At 37.8% G+C, this 24,976-nt stretch overlaps 1 protein-coding gene across 1 annotated transcript; it reads right to left on the reverse strand.

Annotated features, from left to right (window-relative positions):
• Window positions 1–537: 537 nt before the first annotated feature.
• LOC117372002 (F-actin-capping protein subunit alpha-2) lies at window positions 538–21,152 on the reverse strand. Its single transcript, XM_033967707.2, has 10 exons — window positions 21,011–21,152; window positions 10,594–10,657; window positions 7,659–7,710; window positions 7,469–7,532; window positions 5,995–6,201; window positions 5,028–5,107; window positions 3,805–3,883; window positions 3,215–3,286; window positions 2,539–2,601; window positions 538–1,771 (listed from the first exon to the last, which is right to left on the reverse strand). Exons 1-10 carry the CDS (start codon window positions 21,053–21,055, stop codon window positions 1,631–1,633), a joined length of 867 nt encoding a protein of 288 aa, XP_033823598.1. The 5' UTR covers window positions 21,056–21,152; the 3' UTR covers window positions 538–1,630.
• Window positions 21,153–24,976: the final 3,824 nt, after the last annotated feature.

The following is a 24,976-nucleotide window of genomic DNA, read 5'->3' on the forward strand; positions in this document are numbered from 1 at the left end:
TGATCCTTAGCAAAAGACGAAGTTTAAATAGTTTAAACTTCATCTTTTTCTTTAAGGCACATTCCAGCCAACACTGGAATGTGCCAAAAGTTACACACTGCATCTTTAACTGAGATGTGCAATTCAAAATTTGTGTGACAAACGCCAAGATGTTGATTAAAACTAGAATTATAAAAATAACTGACAAAAGCATAATTACAACTAAAAAGCTGTATTTATGTATATGTATATGTAACACTTCTGGTGGAGGATCAGCCACCTGCCTGTCTCCATGGAGATGTTATTGCTTTGCCTCAAATGTTTCACAGTATGGCATTAAATTTATTAATCTCCATGATTTATTATTATTATTATTATTTTATAAAAAAAACAAAAAAACACCTCTATTTGAATAAATACAACACAAGTAAGGTTATCATCATACTGTGTGACATTCCCATCAAAGCAACATCTCCATCGAGACAAGCAGGTGAAACACCCCACACTAGAATGTTACTTTAACTTTCTCCCAAGTTTTCACAGAGCAGAGTCGAGTCATTGATAGAAAATTTGACTTTTAATGCAACATTTTGTGAAGTACAGTTTTGGGATGAAGACTCCACTGGACAGACTGACACACGTGGGTTAGAAGTGTGAGCCATGGTACAGAATATACAGGCCTTTATCATGAAGTATCAGGTTAATATCGTAAAAATAAACAGTGGAAGATAGAACTGTATTTTAAATCGATGCACATTAAACGATATAATTCTGTCATTTATTTTGTTACAGTACCAAAAACAAAGTCGAAAATCTGTGTTGCAAAGATATTTTTTAAATTTTCAGGAGGTGAAGCTAGAGGGAAGCCCAATTTAGCTCGTGTTTTTAAAATTTTTCATTCATTTGGACAAAATTCTCCCCAAAATTGTTTACAATCGGCACAAGAATAAGGTTAAGTCTCACGGTAACATTGAAATCGCACATTCTGAACAGTATTCCATCAATATTGTCATGTTTAGGAGTGGCATTTGCATACAAGTGCTGTTCCTATGTCTTGCAAATTGAAGTTTTATGCAGTAGTGATGTTTTTGTATTAAGAATTTCATGATATTTGAATGAAAGTAGTTGGAAATTGTCCCTTTTAGATGAAGCTTTGAGAGTTTAAGGAGCTATTTTTTCACATTTCTTTAAGATATCTTCTCTCAAGTTGGTTGATATAGTCGTAATCACATGCAACTTCTGTACTTTGTTTAATTTAATGGCAAATTTAAATAAGACTTTTCTAATAGGAGACCATTTTCAAACAAAGATTACTACTTTCCTTTATATTTTAACAATCTTGTAGTTAGAGCTATAAGTCTGCATATTTCAATGGAAGCGCATTTGAACAAAAACACTATCTAAAGTAATTTAAATATTTTTATTTTCACAAAAACAAAACTACTGCTGTTGAAAATCTTCCCCAAATCATGAAGTGTGAGACCAGACCTAATTTTGTCGCTTATTCCCTAGTTTTTGTACAAAGACGAGACATCTATCCATTCATGCAGAGAGTGGGGTTAGAGGGTGGAGGGAGCAGCGGAGGAGGAGAGCTTGTCCATATGTTATTCCCATGTTTTTCATATTTTGGTGAAGTTTTGCGTTGTTTTTTTTAAGCATTTTGCATCTCTTTTCCGATCTTGTAGCTCAGGATCTTATTCCAGTCGATCTTGGTGCGCGTCACAGGGAGCTGGCGGCGTAAGGCTTTGAAGGTGGTGTCCGACATCGTCTGATAGTTCTCGTTGATGGCCGTCTGGAAAAAAACAAAACAAAACACACTTAATCTCCAAAGATCTTAAACAAAATAAATTGTGCTTGTGTCTGCTTTATAGATATGATGATCAACATCTGTCATAGATTGTTATATTTTGGACATTTTAAATCATAATATGGATCTAAAATGATTTAATAAATAAGTCTACTGATTTCTATGTTGAAAACTGAGACAACAAGGAGTAGCTGCTGGCCCCTCCTATGGATAACTGCACATCACACTAGTAAGGAGCCTATTTTTTCCATTTTTGCCAAAGTGACTATGCAACACACTGACCTAAAATTGGAGAAAGTAAATGGTATGGTTATACAGCATAGCGCTTTTCCACCTTCAAGGCACTCAAAGAGCTTTAAGTCAAAGAACCACTCACACATTCATACACCAGTGTCTTAAGTAAATCTAGATGATAAATGATAATATTGAAACCAAACCATAAAGTAAAATTATCCCCAAAAAACTATTCTAAATTTATATATATAAAAAAACCCTAGTACTTAAGTTTGTATCCATAATAAGCCATAGAAGACCCCCTACAGCTCAAATCTCATATTGCAAAAAACAAAATAACCAAAAATATCCCCTTACTGTACTGTACTGAAGTCGATAGTCATTATCACGAGCCTGCTTACTACTATTTAATCTTTTTCCAAACCACATTATCGGCCTAAACAGTGATAACCTGAACCTCGGGACAGCCTTTGGGTCTTCACAAAAACATGAGATAAAAATATGAGCCTGGTACAAACCTGGTACTCGTGCTCTGCGTTCTTCATGATCGACACAAACGATTCTGCGGTGGTTGCCTCTTTCTGAAAAAAATAAATAAAACGTACACATAACATTTTTACACACGCATCATAAAAAAGGAAATAATGTTTAAAACATTCCAAATCCCAAGTATTCCCAAATGGAATGTAGACATAAATTTTTGACTCATAACTCAATTTTAAAAAAAAAATAATTTTATAATTATAAAATAAAAAAGTATTTAAAAAAAAGAACATTTTAAAATGTATATAAATAGACAATAGTTGATCATAAAAAAATACTAGTAAAAATAATAAAAATATCTGAATGATATTAGTAGAGAAGAAAATGCCCCTCCACATTCCAGCTGAGTGACACTGAGGCAGAACAACAATCAAAATGTGTTTTTTATTTCCTCATTTTGTCCATGCAGATATTGTTTTCACACAATAATTTCCTCAACCCATGAACTGAACCTTTCTCTCCTTAAATAACATGTCCAACTGCGTCTGATCCAAAGTCAGTGTGTCAGTGATAAACGCGCCTGTGGTCTGCAATTTCCCTGCTGTTTAACAAACTTAACTGGTTTTCTACTACTGTTGACTTTTTTTTTTTTTCTTGATGTATTGCTGGTATAAGATTTTATGTTTAGTTTATTTTTAAATTCCCACTCACAGAGACGCTCATTTCCGCCTGCACTTCTTTGTGGCTCACCAGCTGCACATTTCCATCCTCATAATAATGAACCTGCAACAGAAACGCAGCATCAGTTAAACATTCACAACACCCCTGCTCTGGCCTGCTCTGAAATAGCCCCACCTTGCCTACACCTTGTGATGTCATGTGGTGATACAGGAAGTGCTTTTTAAACTCCATACACCTTCACTAGAATCATTTAGATAATTTCAGCCCTGGAATTGACAATCTCTATTGAAATAATGGTAAAAGGAGCTTGAAAACTACCGCTTCATGACATCACGAGGTGGAACAGAGCATTATGAGCTTTTGACTAATAATGCAGAGTTACTCAAACGTGTGAATGAAACAAAACACAACTCCAGGTATGTTCTCACAAGATGACAACATTATAAACACAGCTAAAATCTCATCAGAATCCTTTATGTGTAAGGCCCTTTGTTAAAACAATTAAAATTGCCAGGTCGCCTGCTTTCGCCCGTTTAAATTTGAATTTCGATGCTTTATTCCTCTAACCACCAATTGAAGCTCACTCTTTTCTGTCCCCTCGTTCAAGTTTTTGTTTGTACCTGTATTTTCATGATGCCGGCCACCTTAGTGGACGGGGGGGAGATGGTGAACTTCCACTCTGACCTCCAACGACCATTCCTGTTAAAAAGAAAAAAGAAAAAAAGTTCATTATTGTCCTACTCTGCATCCTCTGCTCCATCTGATCCTCCTGTTTTGGGGCAGATCTAACTTCTACCCATGTAATCTCTATACCTCGTATGCACATGCCCGAGTATCTATTATTTTCATCAACACACAATACAAATTACATATTTTTAAATACTCAATAAGCCAAATTCACTTTTTAAATGTGATTTTCCAGTAAACAATAAATTGCTCACCTTTGCTCCTATTGCTAAAATACTCAGGCAGCAATAATCAGGATTGGAGCTGCTCTAATGGGATCCATTAGATTAAACCAGATTATCAGCGGCTAACAGGGCTTGAACCAGTCAAGATCTCCACAGTTAAACATCCATCTTAAACAATAGTCAACAGTAATCTATGTGCTTGAAGTCGGAGCAGTAACAGTCGTAGTAACTATAGTATTAATGGTTTTTAGACATGGTCTGATGTGGATTTTTTAAATATCTGATAGCGATGTCTTTCTGTTAACTGATATTTGTAGATAATAATAAATTGTGTTAGTAAGTTCACAAATATACTTTTAACTTTAATAATTGTTAGTTGCATGATTGTGTAAACATACGGCCACACTTTTATTTCTAGAAAAATATCTAAATAGCTAAATATCGGCTCCATTTCTAAACTCTGACCGGTATCAATATCTGGGAAACCCTTTAATCTCACTGATATCAATACAGAAACTGATAGAGTGATTATCCTGACAGTCCTACATGTGATGGCACTCTATCAGCTTTGTTCCATATATGAACTATATATTTTTGGGGTCAATATTTATTGTGTGGAATTTTTCTTTGAACGTCTGGATCATTTTTGATTATTTTAAGATTTAGATTTAAGCCTCATTGACTTACTATAGATGCAAACTAAGTACTAAACCCTTTCATTCGGCTGTTTAATTTTTTGCAGCTCATAATTTATTTTAAAATATTGTCGATTTAGAATAGTTTTTGTGGTTTAAATGTGCTCTTGGGTTACAGTGTCAGTTGCGTAAGTTGCATAAATAAGTTTCAATATTATCATGTGGTTATCTGTTTTAGTAGTGATATTTACGCTCTGTGAAAAGTGAACCTTCAGAGTAAACTTCAAATGAACTCACCAGAAGTTTTTTGGTTGAAATTGATGGCACTCGATGCAGACGATGATGGTTTGCTGTCCGTCAATGTTTTTCCCATAAATCTGGAAATGAAAGAAAAATAATATTAATCAAATTTTAATTACAGATTTCTTGTAGACTTTGCATTTGACCCATCCTTCAGTGTCTCTGGGTTAAACCTGCATTTGACAGGTTTTTAATCATTCTCTAATTTTTATTTTATTTGGTGGGATAATACCTGATGTACATATAAATTATACTTTAAAAAAGTAAAACATTTTGGATTCACAGAAAATAGACTTCTGCCTAGTGCCATGTGATCCATATGGAACTCACTAAAACAACAGTTTAAGTTCTCTCCAAGTTCAGCACAATTTACACATTTTTTGCGATACTTTATTTAAACAAAATAAAGGTATTTTCTTATAATTGTATTCGACAAATAATAATTTCTGTGAGGAGAGACATTAGACGAGTTTCGGCCCAATGTACCACACGGTTGCTAGGTAACAGTTAAGGAATTCCCTACTGTGAGGTCATGATTTTCAAATAGGAAGTACAATTTTAAACCTAAAAAATTGCCAAACTGGGAATTTTTTAAAAACTTCCTTCTTAAAATCTTTAATATAATGATTTTAACTGTGTTTTTGTAAAATGACACCAAAAATATCTCTGGAAAAATGCAATTTTTAAATCATTATTTTATTACTAAAATGTTTGTTTATCTGTACAACTATTTCATTTTTAAACTGGGATGGAGCCAGAATAATGAGTCAATACACAAAGTTAAAACTCTAAAGTATTGGAGTTTCCTTAGATCAATATTGCCATATTTCCAATCTGCAATGAGATGGTGCGTTGATTTTAAAGATCAGGAGTCTAACCCATAACCTCTTGGTGAGAGGGAGGAGACAGGCCAACCATTCTACCACAGTAACAAAGGGAGGACATGCACGCTCTGGTTCCTTACGGTGCAGACGCCGTTGGGGTAGTGATCCTTCACGTAGACCCTCACAGCCGAGTCCACGGCGCTTCTCCAGCTCTCGATGGAGGAGTCAAGGTCATGGGATCGGGGGTCACTGGCCTCTCTGCGCAGGTGGTCAAACTTAAACGAGATCTTGTTTTTGGGGTCCAACATGCGGCCATTGCCCAGGTCTCCATGTTCTGTGATTAAGACCTAAAAATATATGAGGGAGGAAACATTTAAGAATTTAGATTTTTGGGGTGTGGCAAAATCTCTCAAAAATATTATGTATCTCTATGTATCTGACACAAACTGCAAACAAACCCATTCATTCATTCATTCATTCAAAAACTACCAGTTATGCAGAAAAAAGTAAAAATAACCCTAAACCTAACACTGCATATTTAGGTTGAGTTCTTCTCTCAAACAAAAAACAGGAAGTAATACAGGTTATGCAGGAAGTTCTCCACTGTGTTTTTAACTTCACACCCTCACTAGAATCTTTTGGATCACCTCAGCCCTGGAATTACCCATCTCTACTGAACTAAAGGTAAAAGGAGCCGTTACCTTGAAAACTACCACTTCATGACATCACAAGGTGGAACAGAGCATTTTGAGCTTTGGAAATATAGACCGACTAATAATAAAAAGTTACTCCAACAGTGAATGAAACAAAATAACTCCAGGTATGTTTTTCAGGACAACATTCCAAGAGAACTTTACACTCACAAGAGTGAATTTGGTGTAATATGAGAGCTTTAAATGTTTAACTCTGGGCAGATACATGAACTCTGATACTGTGTGGTACATTACATTCGTTACTGAACTGAAGTGTTTCCCTTTGCCTTTTCTATGAACTGGTTTCAAGATGACACTATGGCACAGAGGCAGGCCCATTGACAGAAATTTTGGGGCATGTGGTAGGAATATGGGCACCCCTCTGATATAAATTTAAAAGAAGATATTCAAGTTCTGCGCTCCTAAGACCCTGGTGCCCCCCTGCACGGAGGTATAAAGGGTAGGACGAATAAGATTAAATTTCAGCCTACACCTTTTTGGTCTTGCTCCATGTTAAATATCATTGTTTCTGGAATAATGCCAGAACACACACTACCAGTCCAATGTAACTGCTATGTCCATATCAAATAAAAATACTAAATAAAACAACACTAACCCAGAATGAACCCAAGGACTAAACCAAGACTAAAACCAGGACTAAACAAGAACCAAACCAGGACTAAAAAACTAGGGACTGTTTTGTTTGTTATGTAGCAGCGGGAGGAGCAGTGATGATGACATTCTCACTCAAACTAAGGCAACAGTTCCTCAGCTCTGACACAGGACTACAGAGACTCTGAGGTCTGGAGCCAATCCCACATATTAAACCATGACTGTATCTCCAGAAACGCGGCTACAGAACTCCACTTTGGTTCAAGAATTTCTGTTTCAAGTTTGAGAGATTCAGTCGTGATGTTTCTACCTGTTCATCGTATCCCTCGATCTTCACTGGAGTGAACTGGTCCAGGTTATACTGTGCAAACGCACTGGGAGAAGAGGAGGAGAGATCGAAATGTTTTATACAAGGTACATAAAGACTGGGACTTATTTACTGCAGTTAAAATAAAAACAAAATGATTCTGTATTTCCTTAAAATAAATGTATGTACTCACTGTGCTGCACCTTCCCTGAGCAGATTGTCATTGTTGAGCAGCAATCGCACATCTGAAAAACAAAGAAAAATATTAGCTCAGCCAAGAACAATATCTTCCATGAAACTGAGTTTTTCACATAAATGCACCTATAAACCTGATTTGAGTTTTTATTTATTTATTATTATGGCCCAATGTGGATTCCCCCGTTGTTACTGTCATTTGTCTGACCATTTTGGCAGACACCGAAATTTATCCATAAGAATGTTTTCATTAAAAACTACAACAAGGCCCACAAACTGAAAATAAACTGTAAAATTATTTTTCATTTATAAGATATAATTACAGACTTTTATGGTTGTGTAAACCAGGGGTTAGGGTTATGTGGCTCTTATCCTGGGACCTGGAAAGTTCTCCCTGTGCCTGCTCCGGTTTTCCCCACCACTAAATACATGTACAGTAGGGTGCACTCTGGAGCCAGGACTCTCCTGAAAAATACTTCATCTCAGAAGGACTTTGCTGCTTAAAGAGTTACTGCAACAATGTAAATAGTCTGCCACTAGAACTTAAAGCAGCTTGCCTATTCTGGCAAAGTATTTTTCAGAGCTTTTAACCATGTTACAGTTGTTTTCCTTCTCATTTAACCTCTTGACCTTGTTTTTAGAGTGAATCGGGAAAGTTTGAGTAATCTTTAGTCACTTATTTTTAAGACGCCATTTTGCCAATTAATCCTCATTTTCACCTCCACTGAAATATGCCCACTGTGACGTATGCACTTTGTTTTTCAATTTGATTTTCTTAATCGTGATACGCATAGAACTCGGCAGCGTCACGTAATTGTTTTGGCACAAATGAGGAAAAAGGGGAAGACAGCAACAAGGCTCTTTGGTGTGATGACATTTACGGTGACGCCAGCTCCCATTATGCACCGCAGTTTTCCAACACGGATTTCAGCGGATTTGCTTCTTATTTCATTTTAGATGAATATTGTAAATTAACATGTGCAAATTATAACAATGATCCTCGGGTGTCACAGATTATAACTATAGAGCAGATACAGGCACACTAGAGGTCTTCATAAATAACTAAACATTTTGATATGAGACAGACCTGATATTAAGGTTCTGAGACTGAAGCTGCACTTTAAACCCTCATAAAAGATTTTTTAATTGATTCACATTATTGACCCCCAGTCTGTGGCCCTTCACGTGGTCTGTTTCAATCTGTGACAGCCCTTGTATAAATACGCAGCTTCCTCTTTAGATTAGTGCCTCTTCTGTTTGTCTTTTTGAGCTAATGAGTAAAAATGAAAAGTTCAGGCATTAGAGACACATTAGACAATTAAAGAGTGTGAGAGCTGATAGGATTTGGACGGTTTGTTACGGTGAATTTAAGGATTTAAAAAACAGCCTTAATTTGAGTCTGGGCCACAGAGATAAGACAGAGACACGAAATAGGAAAAAAAAAAAAGAGTGAGATAATAAATGTGGTTACAAAGGGTAGGAACAGTTGATTTTGACAAAATAACGTTTAGTTTTTGATTTGGTCAAATACACTGCCTGGCCAAAAAAAGTCACCACCTGGATGTAACTAAACAAATAGGCTGGTGCTGCTGCAGTTGGTCAGGTCTAGGTTCAGCAACAGTCTGTGCTCAAAGAATGAGGTCAGCTGACACCTGAAAATACTGAATGACCAGGTTATTCCATCAATGGATTTTTTTTCTTCCCTGATGGCACGGGCATATTCCAAGATGACAATGCCAATTCCACCACAGAGTCCAGACCTTAACCCCATTGAGAATCTTTGGGATGTGCTGGAGAAGGCTTTGTGTAGTGGTCAGACTCGACCATCATCAATGCAAGAGCTTGGTGAAAAATTAATGCAACACTGGATGGAAATAAATCTTGTGACATTGCAGAAGCGAAATCGAAACAATGCCACTGCGAATGTGTGACATAATCAAAGCTAAAGGTCCAACGAAATATTAGAGTGTGTGACCTTTTTTTTTTTGGCCAGGCAGTATAGTTCTGTGTTACAGGCATGTTTAAGATGGAACTAAAAACTCAAACTAATTGTCATGGTTAAGGAGAAAAAAAAAAATGTTTGCAGTGGTCCAAAGTTACGCTGGGTAGACACTGACTGTTTACAATGAACTAAGTGCAGCGTGGTTCGGGACTTGCAAAATAAAAAATTAATGCACCCTGCCACATTGACCTCTGCACTCTGCACCCTGCCACATTGACCTCTGCACTCTGCACCCTGCCACATTGACCTCTGCACTCTGCACCCTGCCACATTGACCTCTGCACTCTGCACCCTGCCACATTGACCTCTGCACCCTGCCACATTGACCTCTGCACCCTGCCACATTGACCTCTGCACCCTGCCACACTGATCTTGGTGGAGTGCGAGGGCAGGTCCAAGAAGTTTATTTTTGCCGAACACCGCAGCAGTCTTGTACGGTTTTCATGTCATTTAATGTGTATGAAAACAGCATTATTTTAGTCAAATGCACACCGCACTCAGTGTAACAGACAATGTGCAAATAACTCGCTAAAAGTATGCACCGGACCCACTGTGGCGTGTGTGTAAACTCTGCATTATTCCTCACTTACCTCATGCATTCTGAACATCCCAATTATTCACCACAATGAGTTTATAAGCACTTTTCACAGCTCTCAGAGACCAGAGCGAAGTTTTATCATCACAGCAATGCTAACCACTAGCATGCAAACAGAACACTTCCTGATTATCCGGAAATAAAACTGAGTGGATTTACACAAACAGAACACAGTGGATTTATTTTTACCTCAAGAGCAGTTTACACAAATATATCTGCACTGGGAAAACTCATGGAAATATAATTTAAGATATAACACTTTTACACTTTTGCAAGCTGTATACAGTTTAATTCCCAATACTTTCTGTTATAATGAACCAAAGAGGCGGTACAAACCATTGAAGACTTCGTTGAACTCTCCGGGCGGGGCATGGATGATGAAATTGGCTGCTACACGTACCTGAAACACACAAAGAATTAGGATTAAATAAAAAAAAAAAAGAAATATAAAAATTAATTATTTATTATCATTAAATACACAGGGACATATCAAGTTGAACTGTTATCAGAGCACAGAATTTCCAGTTTTGTCTGTATACAGTGAGGTGTCAAAAACTTACAAACGATTCATCATCTCATTAATACTACAACTGCAGGGGAGTTCATGCAAAAACAACTATTTATACAGGAAAAGTAATATTAAACACAGGATTCACTCCTAAATCCCATCAGCAGTTGTGCAAACTGCCTTCTCTAAACTAAATAGTTCAAAGAAAGCAACTAAAAGTAAAACTAAAAGTTTTGGTCACCACAAGACATCACTGATCCATTAATTGACTAAAAGACTGAAGGAGAACAGTCAAAAATATTACTACGAAGAGAATTTCCTATGAGGGATGACATATTTTTCACAATCAAAAACAACTATGTAAAAGGCTGTAATGCAAACTAAAAGACTCCAGTTATTTAGGTAATTTAATGTCCTCTTTGAGAACTAAATGTCCCTGTGTGTCGGATATCCCAAACACATGCTTTCACTGACAGATTAGCTGAGGACCTCTCCATTAAATCCCTGACCAGTGATTAAAATAAAATGTCTTGAAAATCGTTCAAACCTAAGAAGTATCCCAAATAATACCCACAATTCTTAAGCCTGATCGTATAAATTGTATAATTTGGGTCACTCTGCCCCTAATGTTGTTGTAGCTCCTCTCATCTCCACTGGGGGCCGCTCTCCGCCAACCCTCTTGCATTTCCTGATTGTGGCTGGTCACATGACACCTCCCCCTCACAGCTCACGACCAAATAAGGTCATGAAAATGTGCAGTGTGCCGGAGGATACACTTCTTCTCAGACACTGGATGAAATGACAGAATACAGAGATAAAACTATGTGTAAAAAATATAATTAAAACAGATTATCCAAAATGCCTTAATCTTATGTCTAGAAATGTTTTTAAACTATAAAAACAAAAAAAAGTATAGAAATTTCACCTGCCATTTCAACATTATGAAACGATATTAATATAAGCCCATATTATAACTGCGTTCCAGTAATACTAAAAAAAAAAAAAATATATATATATATATAGTATTCAATTACATTATTTTAAATTTTAAATCTGTGGAGAGGCGAGCCTATTCACAGTAGGAATGCATGTTTTTCAATGTATTTTTGAGTGATTAAAACGCCTGTAGTTGAATGAATGCCAGGTGGGTAAGTTAAACGGCACATTAAACTGTGTGGAACGTTTCAGTCAAAGCAACGACATCTGCATCTTGAACTTTACTTTGCATAAAGAAATCTCAAAGGTATAATAGATATTACTCAACGACCAACATAAACCTAATTACAGAAATGGGTGAATCGGGTGTCACCACAATTTCTGGATTTGATACGATTCCAAGTACTGATACTGGGTACTAATCTAGAGAAATATTGCAATAAAAGATAAGAGTGGAATAAAATGGTTTCAATAATGCAATAACGCAAAATAATCCTACTGAACCGGTTTTAAATGGACTATCATTAAAAGGTCTGAACTGCAACAAATAAGCAATAATAGGCTCTGGGCACATCACTACTTCCTGTCAAATTTTATCTCTATGACAACATGACAACTATGACAACATGTTTAACACTACACAAATAAATACTTCACTGGAGGACACTTTTGTGCGTGTATGTAGAAAGATGGATGTTTGTTAATAAATATTAAACAATGCCAAAAACTGAAGTATTCTATATATAAAAATAATTTGTCTTTTAAGGAGTCTTTGTTTTAATTAATTTGAATTATAATAGGTTGTTTATTTTATGTTCTGATTTTAATAAAGGTGAGTGTTAGCTTTGAGACACAATGAGCTAGCTAACATGCTGTTGCCTATTAGCTGTAGCTGAGTCACCCATTTAACCTACAGCTCAAAAACTGTTTAAATCTCTTCATCCTACACTAGGCTGACCATGATAATCACTATATGAATACAAAAGAGCTAATAGGGGCTAATATGGCACCATATGCTAATTAGCATTGATATTTCCCTGACAGTATCGATACCCACATTTGCTTCGAGTTAGTATCAATATATAGATTAGAGATGGGGCGATATTTGATAATATCGCTTATCGCGATCAAAAAGGTCCACATTAAATAGTTTGTGCAGTTTGTGTTTTTTAATAATTGTGATCATCGCACACAATCATAATCGTCTTTACGGCACCAGGCTCCCTCATGTTTCCAGTTTCAATACAATGTTTAGATATTAGCTGTAAGGTTTGCCCACAAGGGGGCCCTCTATCATAGCAATCAAACTTGTTAGCTTCAGTGCCTAATCTGAATTGGGGATGACTTTTCACCGTCAGTCACCGTCATGGCTCGTGGGCAGTGGATCTGGATCCAGATGATGCTACACATTTATATCCTTCACTCAAGAAGGTGAAGTCTGATGTGTGAAATTATTATGGCTTTGAAAAACAAGACCAACAAAGTGATGAGCTACCAATCTGCAAAGTCTGCAAAAAAAAAAAGTCGTGGCTCTGAGGGCAAACACGAGCAACTTGCATGCACATTTACAAGACAACCGTCCTGTATTGTTCAACAAACTTGAGCCGAAAATACCCATCATGAGTAGCATACCATGTGAAACAAACTATTTAATGTTGTTTGTGCTAGTTTGAATTTGTATGAATAATGGTACGTGTTTGTGTTGATTCTGCTATCGCTAGGTTAGCGCTAGCTAAATTTCATTTTGCACAGCTGACCATTATATCCTTTATCATATCCTTTTTCCGGGGCATTTCTCAGGTTGATTCATGTGCTTTTTTATAGTTAAGAGTCATATTATTGACACATTTATTAACACACTGGACTCATTTGTCTAGAGATATGTTTTCAGTTCATTGTTAATTTCACTTGCAGCAAAAAACAAAACAAAAACCAAAGGTGATTGCTCAGACACCTGCAAATTGTATGGTAATTGATGTTTTAGTGACTTTAACTGTAAACCTCGGTTTAGTAATTGTTGTGATATCGTTAATTGGAATTTTTTTAGTCAAAATAATCCTGAGTCTAAATTTTAATAATATACTTTGATATCGATACTCCCATCTCTACTTTTAAAAAATGTAACTGGTGTTAAATCTCTTCTCTAAGGAACAAATTGCTGTAGTTTTTATTTTGTTTTATTTATTTGCATCAGATGAAAAGTATGAGATCGACCTAGTTTCAAGGAGGATCAAACAGAGCTGCGGTTGAGGGTTAAATTCCCACAGGAGGCTCATTAACCAAAGCAGCATGAACAGACATTTGACTAGAGATAAAAGAGCAAAAAGCAAAACAAAAATCTACAAATCTGATCATTTCTATTTGTGACATGTGACCTGGACCGGGGACCTGGACCGGGGACCTGGACCGGGGACCTGGACCGGGGACCTGGACCGGGGACCTGGACCGGGGACCTGGACCGGGGACCTGGACCGGGGACCTGGACCGAGCCAGAACTAAACCACTCTGAACTAGGGACTAAACCAGGGATTTAACCAATGATTAAACCAGGTCTAAAGCAGGAACTAAATGAGGTCTGAACCATGTTATCATCCACAAACACAAGCGTGACTAATGCAGGGAGCAGCGTGTCCAAACGGATTAGCATAAACACACTTTGATTTGAATTGGTTTAACACAGTTAACCAGTTTATGACTTAAGTAAAAATATAAAATATTAATTCCTTTTTTACATTTTATCTAAATTGTCAAATAAAAAGGTTATCTGTGTAGCAGGCAGGTGTCCATATTGGTCTCAGTTATATACTAAAGTCGTGATTATCTGAAACATTTTATTAAAGTTTTGTAATATATTTTTAAAAGCTATGGTGGTTACACTTCAGGCTTTGTGAGACAGAAGTTGAACTATCCCAGGTTGACCAGATGCTCCTCTTGACCCGGGACAGTCCCATTATTGATTCCCCTGTCTAAAAGCAGATCTAAAATCTGATCTAAACTGGGTCTAAACCGGGTCTCAAACAGGACTAAAACAGGACGTCCCTATTTTTAACCAATCTGATCCCCACATTTGTTTAGCTATAATGTAGAAACCATGCTTGAAAATGACCATAAGGGAAAAAAGTCCCTCAGATAATGACTGACCCACAAATGTGCCGAGAATGGACAACATTACGTGTTGTTTTCACTATTTTATTTATACCAACCATCCCAACCCGGGTGTGTCCCAGTTTTGAATTTTGAAAATCTGTTCACCCTAGCGTAGCGTCGATGTCACTCAAAACAGAATGCACTGGCTTTTGTATTTGAGAGAAACATTTGTGATCACATTTAAAATTCAACTAGTTTGACAGCCCCAATCAACGTTACAAGGGCCAACAGTAAATCCTTATCTGATTTGAAGATTTACTTCAGATCTGAGGACACAAATAAGTTAAGTTTATGAAATATTTAAGTATAATCCCACAGATAAAATTTGAAAATATTTAAAAAGTAGTTAAGTTAAAGTTTCTCCTTTTTTCCGGTGGGCAGTATGCTCCAGCTCTATTGCAGGAATGTGTCATGTCTGAACTTGTCCCACAGACAAACTCAAACACAACATTCTCTACTGCTCCCTCTTTAAACCAGGGTCACCAAAAATACTCCAGCTAGGTACTCCTAACCTCGGGCCTGGCTCAGATTTGGACTCGGGTACTCCATCCTAGGAATGGGCCACTATGGATTTTTTGAGCCAATATAGTTACCCCGTATTTGACCTGCTGCTGTGGCTGATAATTGATTTCTGCCTAAACAAATATTTTGTGTTTGAAGTCCAATGCAAGGCCCACAAATGTATGTTTATAACAGTAAAATAAGGATAAAATGTATCTTAAGATGGGCTTACATAAGCACACGGCCTAATCCTTTTTTGATTGTAATTATGTGAAGAAAATGTTGTGTTTTGTCTTTTTCAAAAATATGTAAACAACCAAAATAAAATTCATTCATTAATTTATCTGGAATATAAAATCATTTGTGAGATGTTTACTTTTTTTACACTAATATGTTCAAAAAGGGCATGCAGAGAATGGGGAACACAAAAAATATCGGTATTGAGTGTCAGTAACAGATATCAATATCTGAGAATCGATACTGGAACCAATATATCACCCAGCCCTACACTCCTGGACCTGGATCCTGGCTCAGACCTGGTCCATTGCTCTTGACAGGTTTAACCAAGAGAAACTGGAGGATGGGTCAAATGCAGAAGACATGTTTCCTTATGGAGAAAATGAAGTCTACACATAAGGGCTGAATGATTTAAGAAAATATAATTAATTAAATCTAGAGTACAATTAATTATTTCAAATCAGGATGTGGTTCACACAGGGCAGAGTTCAAACATGTCCTGGAACATGAACCTCAGAGAGGACTAAAATCTGAACTGCTAATGCAAGAATCCCATGCAATTCAGAACATGTTTGTAGAGGTCTAAACTACACGCTTAGCAGCTTTGAAATAGAATGAGATTTGGGGTGAAAAGAGATGCGAGTTCCACAAGATGAGATTGAACTGAAATGAACCACAAAATGTAAATTATATCCCAAAGTTTTTGACCTCTCAATTTTGTTTTTTGTGTATTGTTTTTCGGTTGTCATTGTATCACTGCTTTTTACTACAGCGTCTATGTCAGGGGTGGAGAAACTTTTTGACACACGGGCCACAATGGATTCTAAACTTGACAGAGCGGCCGGGCCAGGACATATATATGTGTATATGACATTAGAGATTTGGCCTGTAACATGTAGCAAAGCATGAATATGTAAGGCTCATTGTACAAAGTGTTTTCCAAATGTGTTAATTAAATTAATAATGAATTTTCTAAACTAAATTTCAGTTAAATAAACTCAGCAGAAAAACTTTGAACAAGGTTTACCCTTACCTATTTTAATATAATTTTGTCATGTCCAGCCAGCCGTAGTTTGCCCATGTCTGGTCTACAGTAATGAATTATCTTGTGTTGCTAAGTTAGCAATAATTCCAGTTTTATCTGGCGAGATCTTGTCCCATTCATAGTTGAGACGACTGTGACAGTAATACATGACTATACGGAACAGTATTATCATTAGCTTCCTGTGTGTGCGGTCCGCAAACAGTGATCAGGAAGTTCCTCTGAACCACACTTTCAAAACCACCAAAAACTTCTTAAGAGATAGAAAAAATAACCTATTCAAAATCATAATTCAACTGGAACTTCAACTTGAAGTTTGCAAATCACAAGACTGTCGATATCCAAACATCCCTGTGTGTCAAATGCCCTCCCTGTGCCTCCATCTTATTCTGTGTAAAAGCTGTTAACCCTGTAGTTTAGACCTCTACAAACATGTTCTGAAATGCATGGGATTCTTGTTCTTGATTTATCAGTTCAGATTTCAGTCCTCTTTCAAATATTAATGTTTAAAATACACATTGTGAAATGAATTGTGATTTAACACAAAATGCAAATCAAATCATACCTGTAATGTTTTGTTTATCTGTCAACTGAACCAAAAATAGATTTATCAGAACTGCTCAGGGCCCTTTGTAAAACAGGGAACTCCACTCAGACATTCAAATAAAAATAGACACAAGGCGCCAGTACTTCTCTCAAAATCAGACCTAAGGGGAATCCTGCCTCCTCCTCCTATCAGTGTGGAGGTTGTGGGTTAGACTCCTGATCTGTCGGAGTGGAGTTTGCATGTCTTCTCTGTGTTACTGTGGCAGAGTGGTTAGCCTTCACGAAGATCAACTCCACCCAGAAATGTGAACCACCTTTTCAACAATGTAAGTCTCTAATTACAGACTATTATCATACAAGTCAAATAGTTCAAACACCAGGTATATGTGTACAGGAACTAAACATCCCTGTGTGTCAGATGCCCTCCCTGTACCTCCATGGGGTCTTAATTCTGCTGGCCCTGTAGTTTAGACCTCTACAAACGTGTTGTGAAATGCATGAGATTCTTGGATTAGTTTAGCAGTTCAGATTTCAGTCTGCTCACAAATGTTAATGCTCCGGGACATGTTTGATATGTGAATTGTGAAATGAATGTAGCCTAACTTTTTAGCCAAAATAAAAGCATGTTCTTTTCATTTTGGCTGTTTTTATTGCATTGAAAAATGTAGGGAAAAAAAGTGCGCCCTTACTGTGAGTGAGCTTGCATTTCCACAAACCTGGCTCTTATTGGTTTCCAATTGCTTGTTTTCATGGAAATGTTGTGACTTTGGCTATAATATTCCACATGACAGAAAACTTCATCTCCTACCCCATAGAGAATGTTCCAAAGTATGGATAAACTTTCTATATCCATGGAATCATACAGGTGCCTCCAGAAAGTTATATACTGTACCTTTAAATAATTCCAAAATCATTCAGACCAAATCCTAAGCTTGAATACACACTTATCTACGCCATTTGGTTTGAGGGTATTCGCTTAGCTCACTGCACCAACGTGGTACCATGTGCATTACCTCAAATTGAAACTGATAGCTCTGGACAGCAGCCTATTTGTGAATCACCTCCAGAGAAAAGGCTGAGTCAATACTGGACAAACAGCTCCCTCTCACTAACAACAATATCCATGAGATTATGCTTATATAATATTAGAACAATGTTATCTAGGGATCAGGCTACAACAAAAACCTGCTCAAGTCTGTCCTGTTTGACCTCTTCAAAACTCAACAGGAACTAAAACAAGACTAATACAAATAAAGCCCAGGTCTCAGGGGTCATTACAATAGTAAAATGTGTATATCATATTGTAAACACATTACGGTATGAAAATAAAACGCCCTTTTTGCAGATGCCTAATAAATCTTGAGTTTAATGTTAGGGATGGTATATCTAGGCCCATCACAATAACAAAGTTTGAAGTGTGATATATTGATGTAAATATAGACGGTAAACGATAATATTAAAACTAATTAATGCCACTAACCCAAAAACCCAAGAGCGGATTTAAACAAAAAAAATTATTCTAAATCTACAATATTGTTTAAAAAAATGATGAGTTGCAATAAATAAACAGCAGAATGAAACACTTTAGTACTTAATTTGCATCTGTAATGAGTACGGTTATTCATTCAACCTTTTACGACTTAAATCTTTTTGTATAGCCAAAAAATAACCAAAACTTTCTGAGTAGTGCAAAGAAAAAGTAACACAATAAATATTGACCCCAAAAATATACTCTTCCAGCTTTCATATATTGGACTATAAGTTGATGTAGTGATTATTGTGACATACCAAGGTATTTCAGCTTTCAGCCCTGTCAGAGGATTTCCCCAGATATCAATATCAGTTGAGTAGTGAAAACTTAGTTGATATTTGGCAACAATATTTTTTCCTGCACAGCCCCGGTCAGTGTGTGTCCATGTGTCATTCCCAGTTTGTCCTCCTTCAGACCTGTCTTTTTAAGCAGACTAAATTAGTGAAAATGAATGTACATTTTGTTATTGTTTTTCCAAAGTGATAAGTTAATTTGTAAACTTCACTACAACTTAACATACATTTGGTCGGTGCTATACATTTTACCATCCTTAATGTAATAAGTTTGGCTGGGCTGAATAAAGGTCTACAATCAATTAAGTGTGGGTCACTTTGATTATTAAAGTTATATTTTTTGTAATTATCAGAAATTGAATCGCCAGAAATTGAGGCTCAAGCATCGAACAACACATCAACACATGAATGCACTGCATAAGTAACCACTCAAATGGACCAATACCACAAGGTTATACTTTAAAACTGTCTTTTTTTTCTACTAAATTCTTATAATAAGCAGATTTTTTTCTTACACGATATAATTGATGTTCTAATTTTGGGCAATGTTTTTTTTTCCAGATATCATTATTTATCCCCGGCCAATAACCTTACTATTGCACTGCTACAAAAACTATACATTTTAGGAAGTTACCCATTGATTTTGTGGAAGTTATTTTAAAAAGATATACCAAAAGATATTGTTTTTTGTTGTTTCAAAGCCTGTACTGTTTGTTGCACGTAGGAATTATGAATGCATGAGCTATACTTGCCTAATGCTCATTGTATTGGGGCATTTTCACTAGGTCAGAGTACATGACATTTCTACTATGTAAAAACACCTTAGGCTACAGATTGTTACTGTCTGTAGCTGAAGGGGTTACAGACGTGTACTGTTTTACACCCAAATAAATCGATAGGCTACTTTTCTAAAACATAATGAGGTTAACTATAGGAGGCTAACTTTATTTTCAAAGCAATATAAGCCTTCATAATCCATATAATAGTCTGGAAACTAATTAAAAAATACCACTCCCTGTAGCCACTTATAACGCTAATCAAACATCGTCCCCAAGCGGATCACTAGCTATCAGGAAATACATTCTTACGAACATTTAGGCAAAACGTGCTAAATTAAAATGCGTGGATAGCTCTTTAAGCATGCAAAGTACATTAAAACATGCCTAATTTTCAACGCAATCAATGCATTAGTGTTAGAAGTTCAATGTAACATTTAATATGCAACACTGGTAACTCTGATGTCAAGCTAATTCGCTAGCATTGTTGCATTATTGCAAATTTAAATTACATCATGATTGTTCAGCATGATTTATTTGTTTATTTAGTATTAGTTATCAGTATTTGTGTTCATCTTTAAAATTAAAGACGGTTATTTTGGTGTACAAGTTCATTTTAGGCTAAATATGTGGCATTGGCATTTCTGAAGTGATGCTAGTTCGATAGCATTCAATTATACTTAACTATTCAATACGTAGTGTCGCTTATTTATGATTATTTGTGAGTCGGTTTAATAATAAGATACCAACTGTTTGGTTGTTAGTAGAAGTGGTGTTATAACTGTGCATTTTGACACCTAAGTGCCACCTAAGTGCAAAAGGGCGTGTGTGTGAACTCGGCAAGTTAGCCACCGCGGCTAAAGCTAAACTAGCTAACAACATTTTAATAGTTTTCAATGGAAATAAACGGTCAGTTCTGTTAGCATCAGGTTTAGCACAACCCTGGACGCAGCAGAGGGGAGACCAAGCACTTAGGGTCGAGATCAAAGTTGTATTTAGCGTCTATTTTGAGCCAGGACCGTACAAGGAGCCTGAGAGCGGAAGTTGGGGCTAAAAATAATAAAAGGCGAAGCGGCAGGAGCGGAGCAGCGGAGGCCCGGGGGTTTGCACAGCCGAAGAGAGAGCGCCGCAGACGAGCAAGAGCTGCGCCGAAACCCCCGGACAGCGCACTCCGGTGCAAGCCCCTATGCTCCGTGTGAACAGCGGGTTATTAGCGGGTTCGTGTCCGGTTCTTACCTTCTCTTCGTCGCTTAGCTGCTCATGTTCCTCATGATCCGCCATCTTTTCTTCCGGCTCCACCAGCTTCTCAGCCCGGCGACGTCAGCTCAGGGGCGGGATACTGGAGCTCGACAGGCCGGGGGGAGGAACCTCAGGGGCGGGGTACTGGAGTTCGACAGGCCGGGGGGAGGAACCTCAGGGGCGGGGTACTGGAGCGCCTTAGCCCGGGGGAGTGGCGTTTGTTGGCTGTACTCTGTGTGATTCTGGGTGCTCCCCTTTTGCGTAATATTGCACAGTGTTTTCATTTCAGTGTTCAAAAGACATTTGAGCCACACACATAATCACAAATTATTTTTTTTTATGAATTTCACAGTTTGTTGACAAGCTAGGTCCCGATTTTTATCAATTATTATAGCATATTATTATAATCAATGTAAATAAAAAGCTTCACACCCTCTCCTCTACTCCATCTGACCATCTCTTCTTCATCCTCTACTCCATCTGACCATCTCTTCTTCATCCTCTGCTCCATCTGACCCTCTCCTCTGCATCCTCTGTTCCATCTGACCCTTTCCTCTGCATCCTCTGCTCCATCTGACCGTTTCCTCTGCAGAGGATGTGACTCTGCAGTCACACTAACTTCTTTTCTTTCTCATGAATCTCCTCTTTGGTCTTCCTCTAGGCCTCCTGTTTCCTGGCAGCTCAAATCATCACTTTCCCTTCTCTGTTCCATGTACTGTATTCACTCTCCCTCTTACCAAACCACGCCATTCACAAAATCTAACAATGTGGACATTTTTTGTGTGTGCCCCAATTACAGACGAAAATAATAAACAGTTTTCCATGTAATCTGTTGAAGCTCTTCCTCCACTAGATGTCGCTGTCTCCCTGTTTATTTCTCATCTGTTTTCTTTTCAGACACTGAATATATTTACATGGCCAAAATCTGGCAACTGAAATAATAAAGTAACCCAACCCAATTCTTAGATCTGATTTTTGATGTGTCAGTGAATCAGTGGATTTTTAGAGTAAGCACTGTATTTGAGAGATGCAGTGCAAAGATTATATTTCATTTTTGTATTTGCAACTTTAGTTTGCCAATTTTTGTGTAACACTCTTAACAATTGTTATGGTCACATTTTTACACTTACACTTACACTTTCAAGGCTCAAAGTGCTCTACATCAAGGAATCACTCACCCGTGTATACACATGTATACACCAGTGTACACAGACACTAGTGTGGCCAGGTGAGGGAGTTAGGTGTCTTGCCCAAAGACACAAAGACAGCATTTATTCTTGGGAGGTGGAGTCGCACCGCCAACCTGTGGGTCAGTAGATCTGACCTCTCAACCAATGACGTTTACGTCGAGAGCAGAATTCGACTCGCCAGCCTTTGGATCAGTGAACAAACACAACCAACTGAGCTACTGCTGCCAGAACAACAGAAAGAACTCAGATTAATCACATCAGGTTGTTTTAGACATGAGCATCAGAAAAACGTTGTAGGAGCTTGCTTCGGCGTTAATAATAATAATAGTGATCCATAATTGGATTATTCCGGAAATCAAATTACAAAGATGGAAGAGTAGCCAAAGCTTTGCTCGGCTAAGATTAATGTTACTTTAAAATAATATTACTCAAGTATTAAGTGCTCCAAGATACTCAAGTAAGAGTAAAAACGTATTTAGGACTGTGTTTTTGTTTGTTTGTTTGTTTGTTTGTTTTGAAAACTATTCAAATCAGGGTAACTTAGCTGTCAGTAGCTGTCGAGATATAACATTTGATTGATAATTATTTACAATTTTGAAGTTAACATGATTTGAAGGACTAAACACAGAATAATGCACAAAATGTGGTATTTTCAAAGGACAGACACAAAAATGAGACAAACTAAATCATATCTGAGGGAGCTGCAAGAAACACAAGTTCAGATCATTTCATCTTGTCGACATAAAGTTCAGGTCACTTTAGACTCACTCACAGTAGGAAGAGAAACTACAACTTTTACTCAAGTAGTGTTACTCCAATAAAAAAATATTACTCAAGTAGAAGTAAAAGTATGCTGCTGAAAATATTCTGAAAAGTACAATTTCTTTAACAAGTTTCTCAAGTAAATGTAACTGAGTAGTGCCTGCCTCTGAAAAGTCGCAGTGCGAGTAGATTCATTACAATTATAGCGGCTAATCTGATAACTCCAAAAATCAGATTATGATCAGATTTTTGGTGTGCGTGTAAACATATCCAGCATTATGTTTTTTAGACTTTTGTTCACACGGAGCTGTAACTGGATCTATCCCGCAGAGACAGACGGAGCGGCTCAAAGCACTGTAATATTTTCTCAGATGGGCGAGTTCAGAGGAGGCGGCCATCTTAAAACACAGAATCACACAGAGAGGAGACTTATAAGGACAAAAACAGTCTGCACCAATAATGAAAATGTATGGAGTGACAAAAGACGCAGGCAAACAGCTGTTCAAGCACACAGTGACATGCACGGCTCACATTTTTATCTCAGAAGAATCGCAAAGGTTTGTTGAAAATGCACTGAAAATAGACGTATATAAAATAGATGTGTGTAGATTCAAACAGCAGAAAAACAAATGAACAGAACACAGTGTTTTTCTTGACTCTCAGCCCTGATGCCACCTGACCCTGGGTAATAAACCAGCACCTGGCGTTTCTATTGTTAAAGCTCCATTAGAGACCCCCTCCTTCCTCCTCCTCCTCTTTTCTTCTTCCCCCTCTCCAACCCTTTGTCCCCCCTCTCTCTTTCTCCTTCACTGTACCCTCCCTCTTGTTATCTCTTTTCCTCCCTTCCCCCTTTTTACTCCCCCTCTCTCTTCCTCTTTCACTCTCTCTCTATTTGATCATCCACCCTATCTTCTCTTCTATTGTTAACTCTCTATTAGACACCCCTCCTCCTCTTTTCTTCTCTCACTCTTCCCCCCTCTTCACCCTTTGTCCCCCTCTCTCTAAATCCCCCCAGTATTTGTCCGCTGATCTGAAGGTTGGCGATTCCAGCTCCCACAGATGAATGCTGTCGTTGTGTCCTTGTGCAAGACACTTAACCCTCCTCGCTCCCAGTGTGTGTGTACACTGGTGTATGAATGTGTGTGTGAATGTGTGAGTGGTTTCTTGATGTAAAGTGCTTTGAGTGAAAACATAAAAATATAAAAAACAAAAAAAAGTGACCATTTACCATTCTTCCTTCTCTCCCGCTCTCTCTCTTTCTCGCTTTACCCACACTCCTTCTCTCCTGCTCTTTCTCCTTCACTCGCATTCTCTCACACACTTTACCTACATTCTTTTTCCTCTCTCTGTCCCTCTCTCCTTCCTTTACCCCCTTCTTTCTCATTTTACCCATGCTCTCTCCCTCCCCCTCCTCTCTCTTTCTCTCTCTCCTTCCATTACCCCCTCTCTCCCTCTCTCTTTCTCACTTTACCCACGCTCTCTCCCTCTCTTCTCTCTTCTCTCCCTCTCTTACTATACCCACTCCCTCTCCTCTCTCTTTCTATCACTCCATTCTTTACCCCCTTCTAACTCCCTCCCCTCTCTCTCTCTTTCTCTCTCTGTCCCTCTTTTTCACTTTACCCATGCTTTCTGCCTCCCCCTTTAGCTCCTGCTCCTTCTCCTCTCTCTTTCCCTCTCTCCTTCCATTACCCCCTTTCTCTCTGTCTCTTTCTTACTTTACCTACTCTCTCTCCCTCTCTTCCCTCTCTCTTACTTTACCCACTCCCTCTCATCTCTCTCTCTTTCTATCACTCCCTTCTTTACCCCTCTCTCGCTCCCTTCTCTCTCTCTCCTCTCTCTCCCTCTTTTTCACTTCACCCATGCTCTCTGCCTCTCCCCCCTTAGCTCCCTCTCCTCTCTTTCCTTCTCTCTTCCTTTACCCCGCACTCTGTCTTTACCCATCCTCCCCCCTACTGTCTCTTTCTCTCTCTCCTTCCATTTCCTCCTTTCTTCCTCTGTCTTTCTCTCTTTA

This window comes from Periophthalmus magnuspinnatus, chromosome 6 (assembly GCF_009829125.3).
Source record: "Periophthalmus magnuspinnatus isolate fPerMag1 chromosome 6, fPerMag1.2.pri, whole genome shotgun sequence".
NCBI classification, from domain to species: domain Eukaryota; kingdom Metazoa; phylum Chordata; class Actinopteri; order Gobiiformes; family Gobiidae; genus Periophthalmus; species Periophthalmus magnuspinnatus.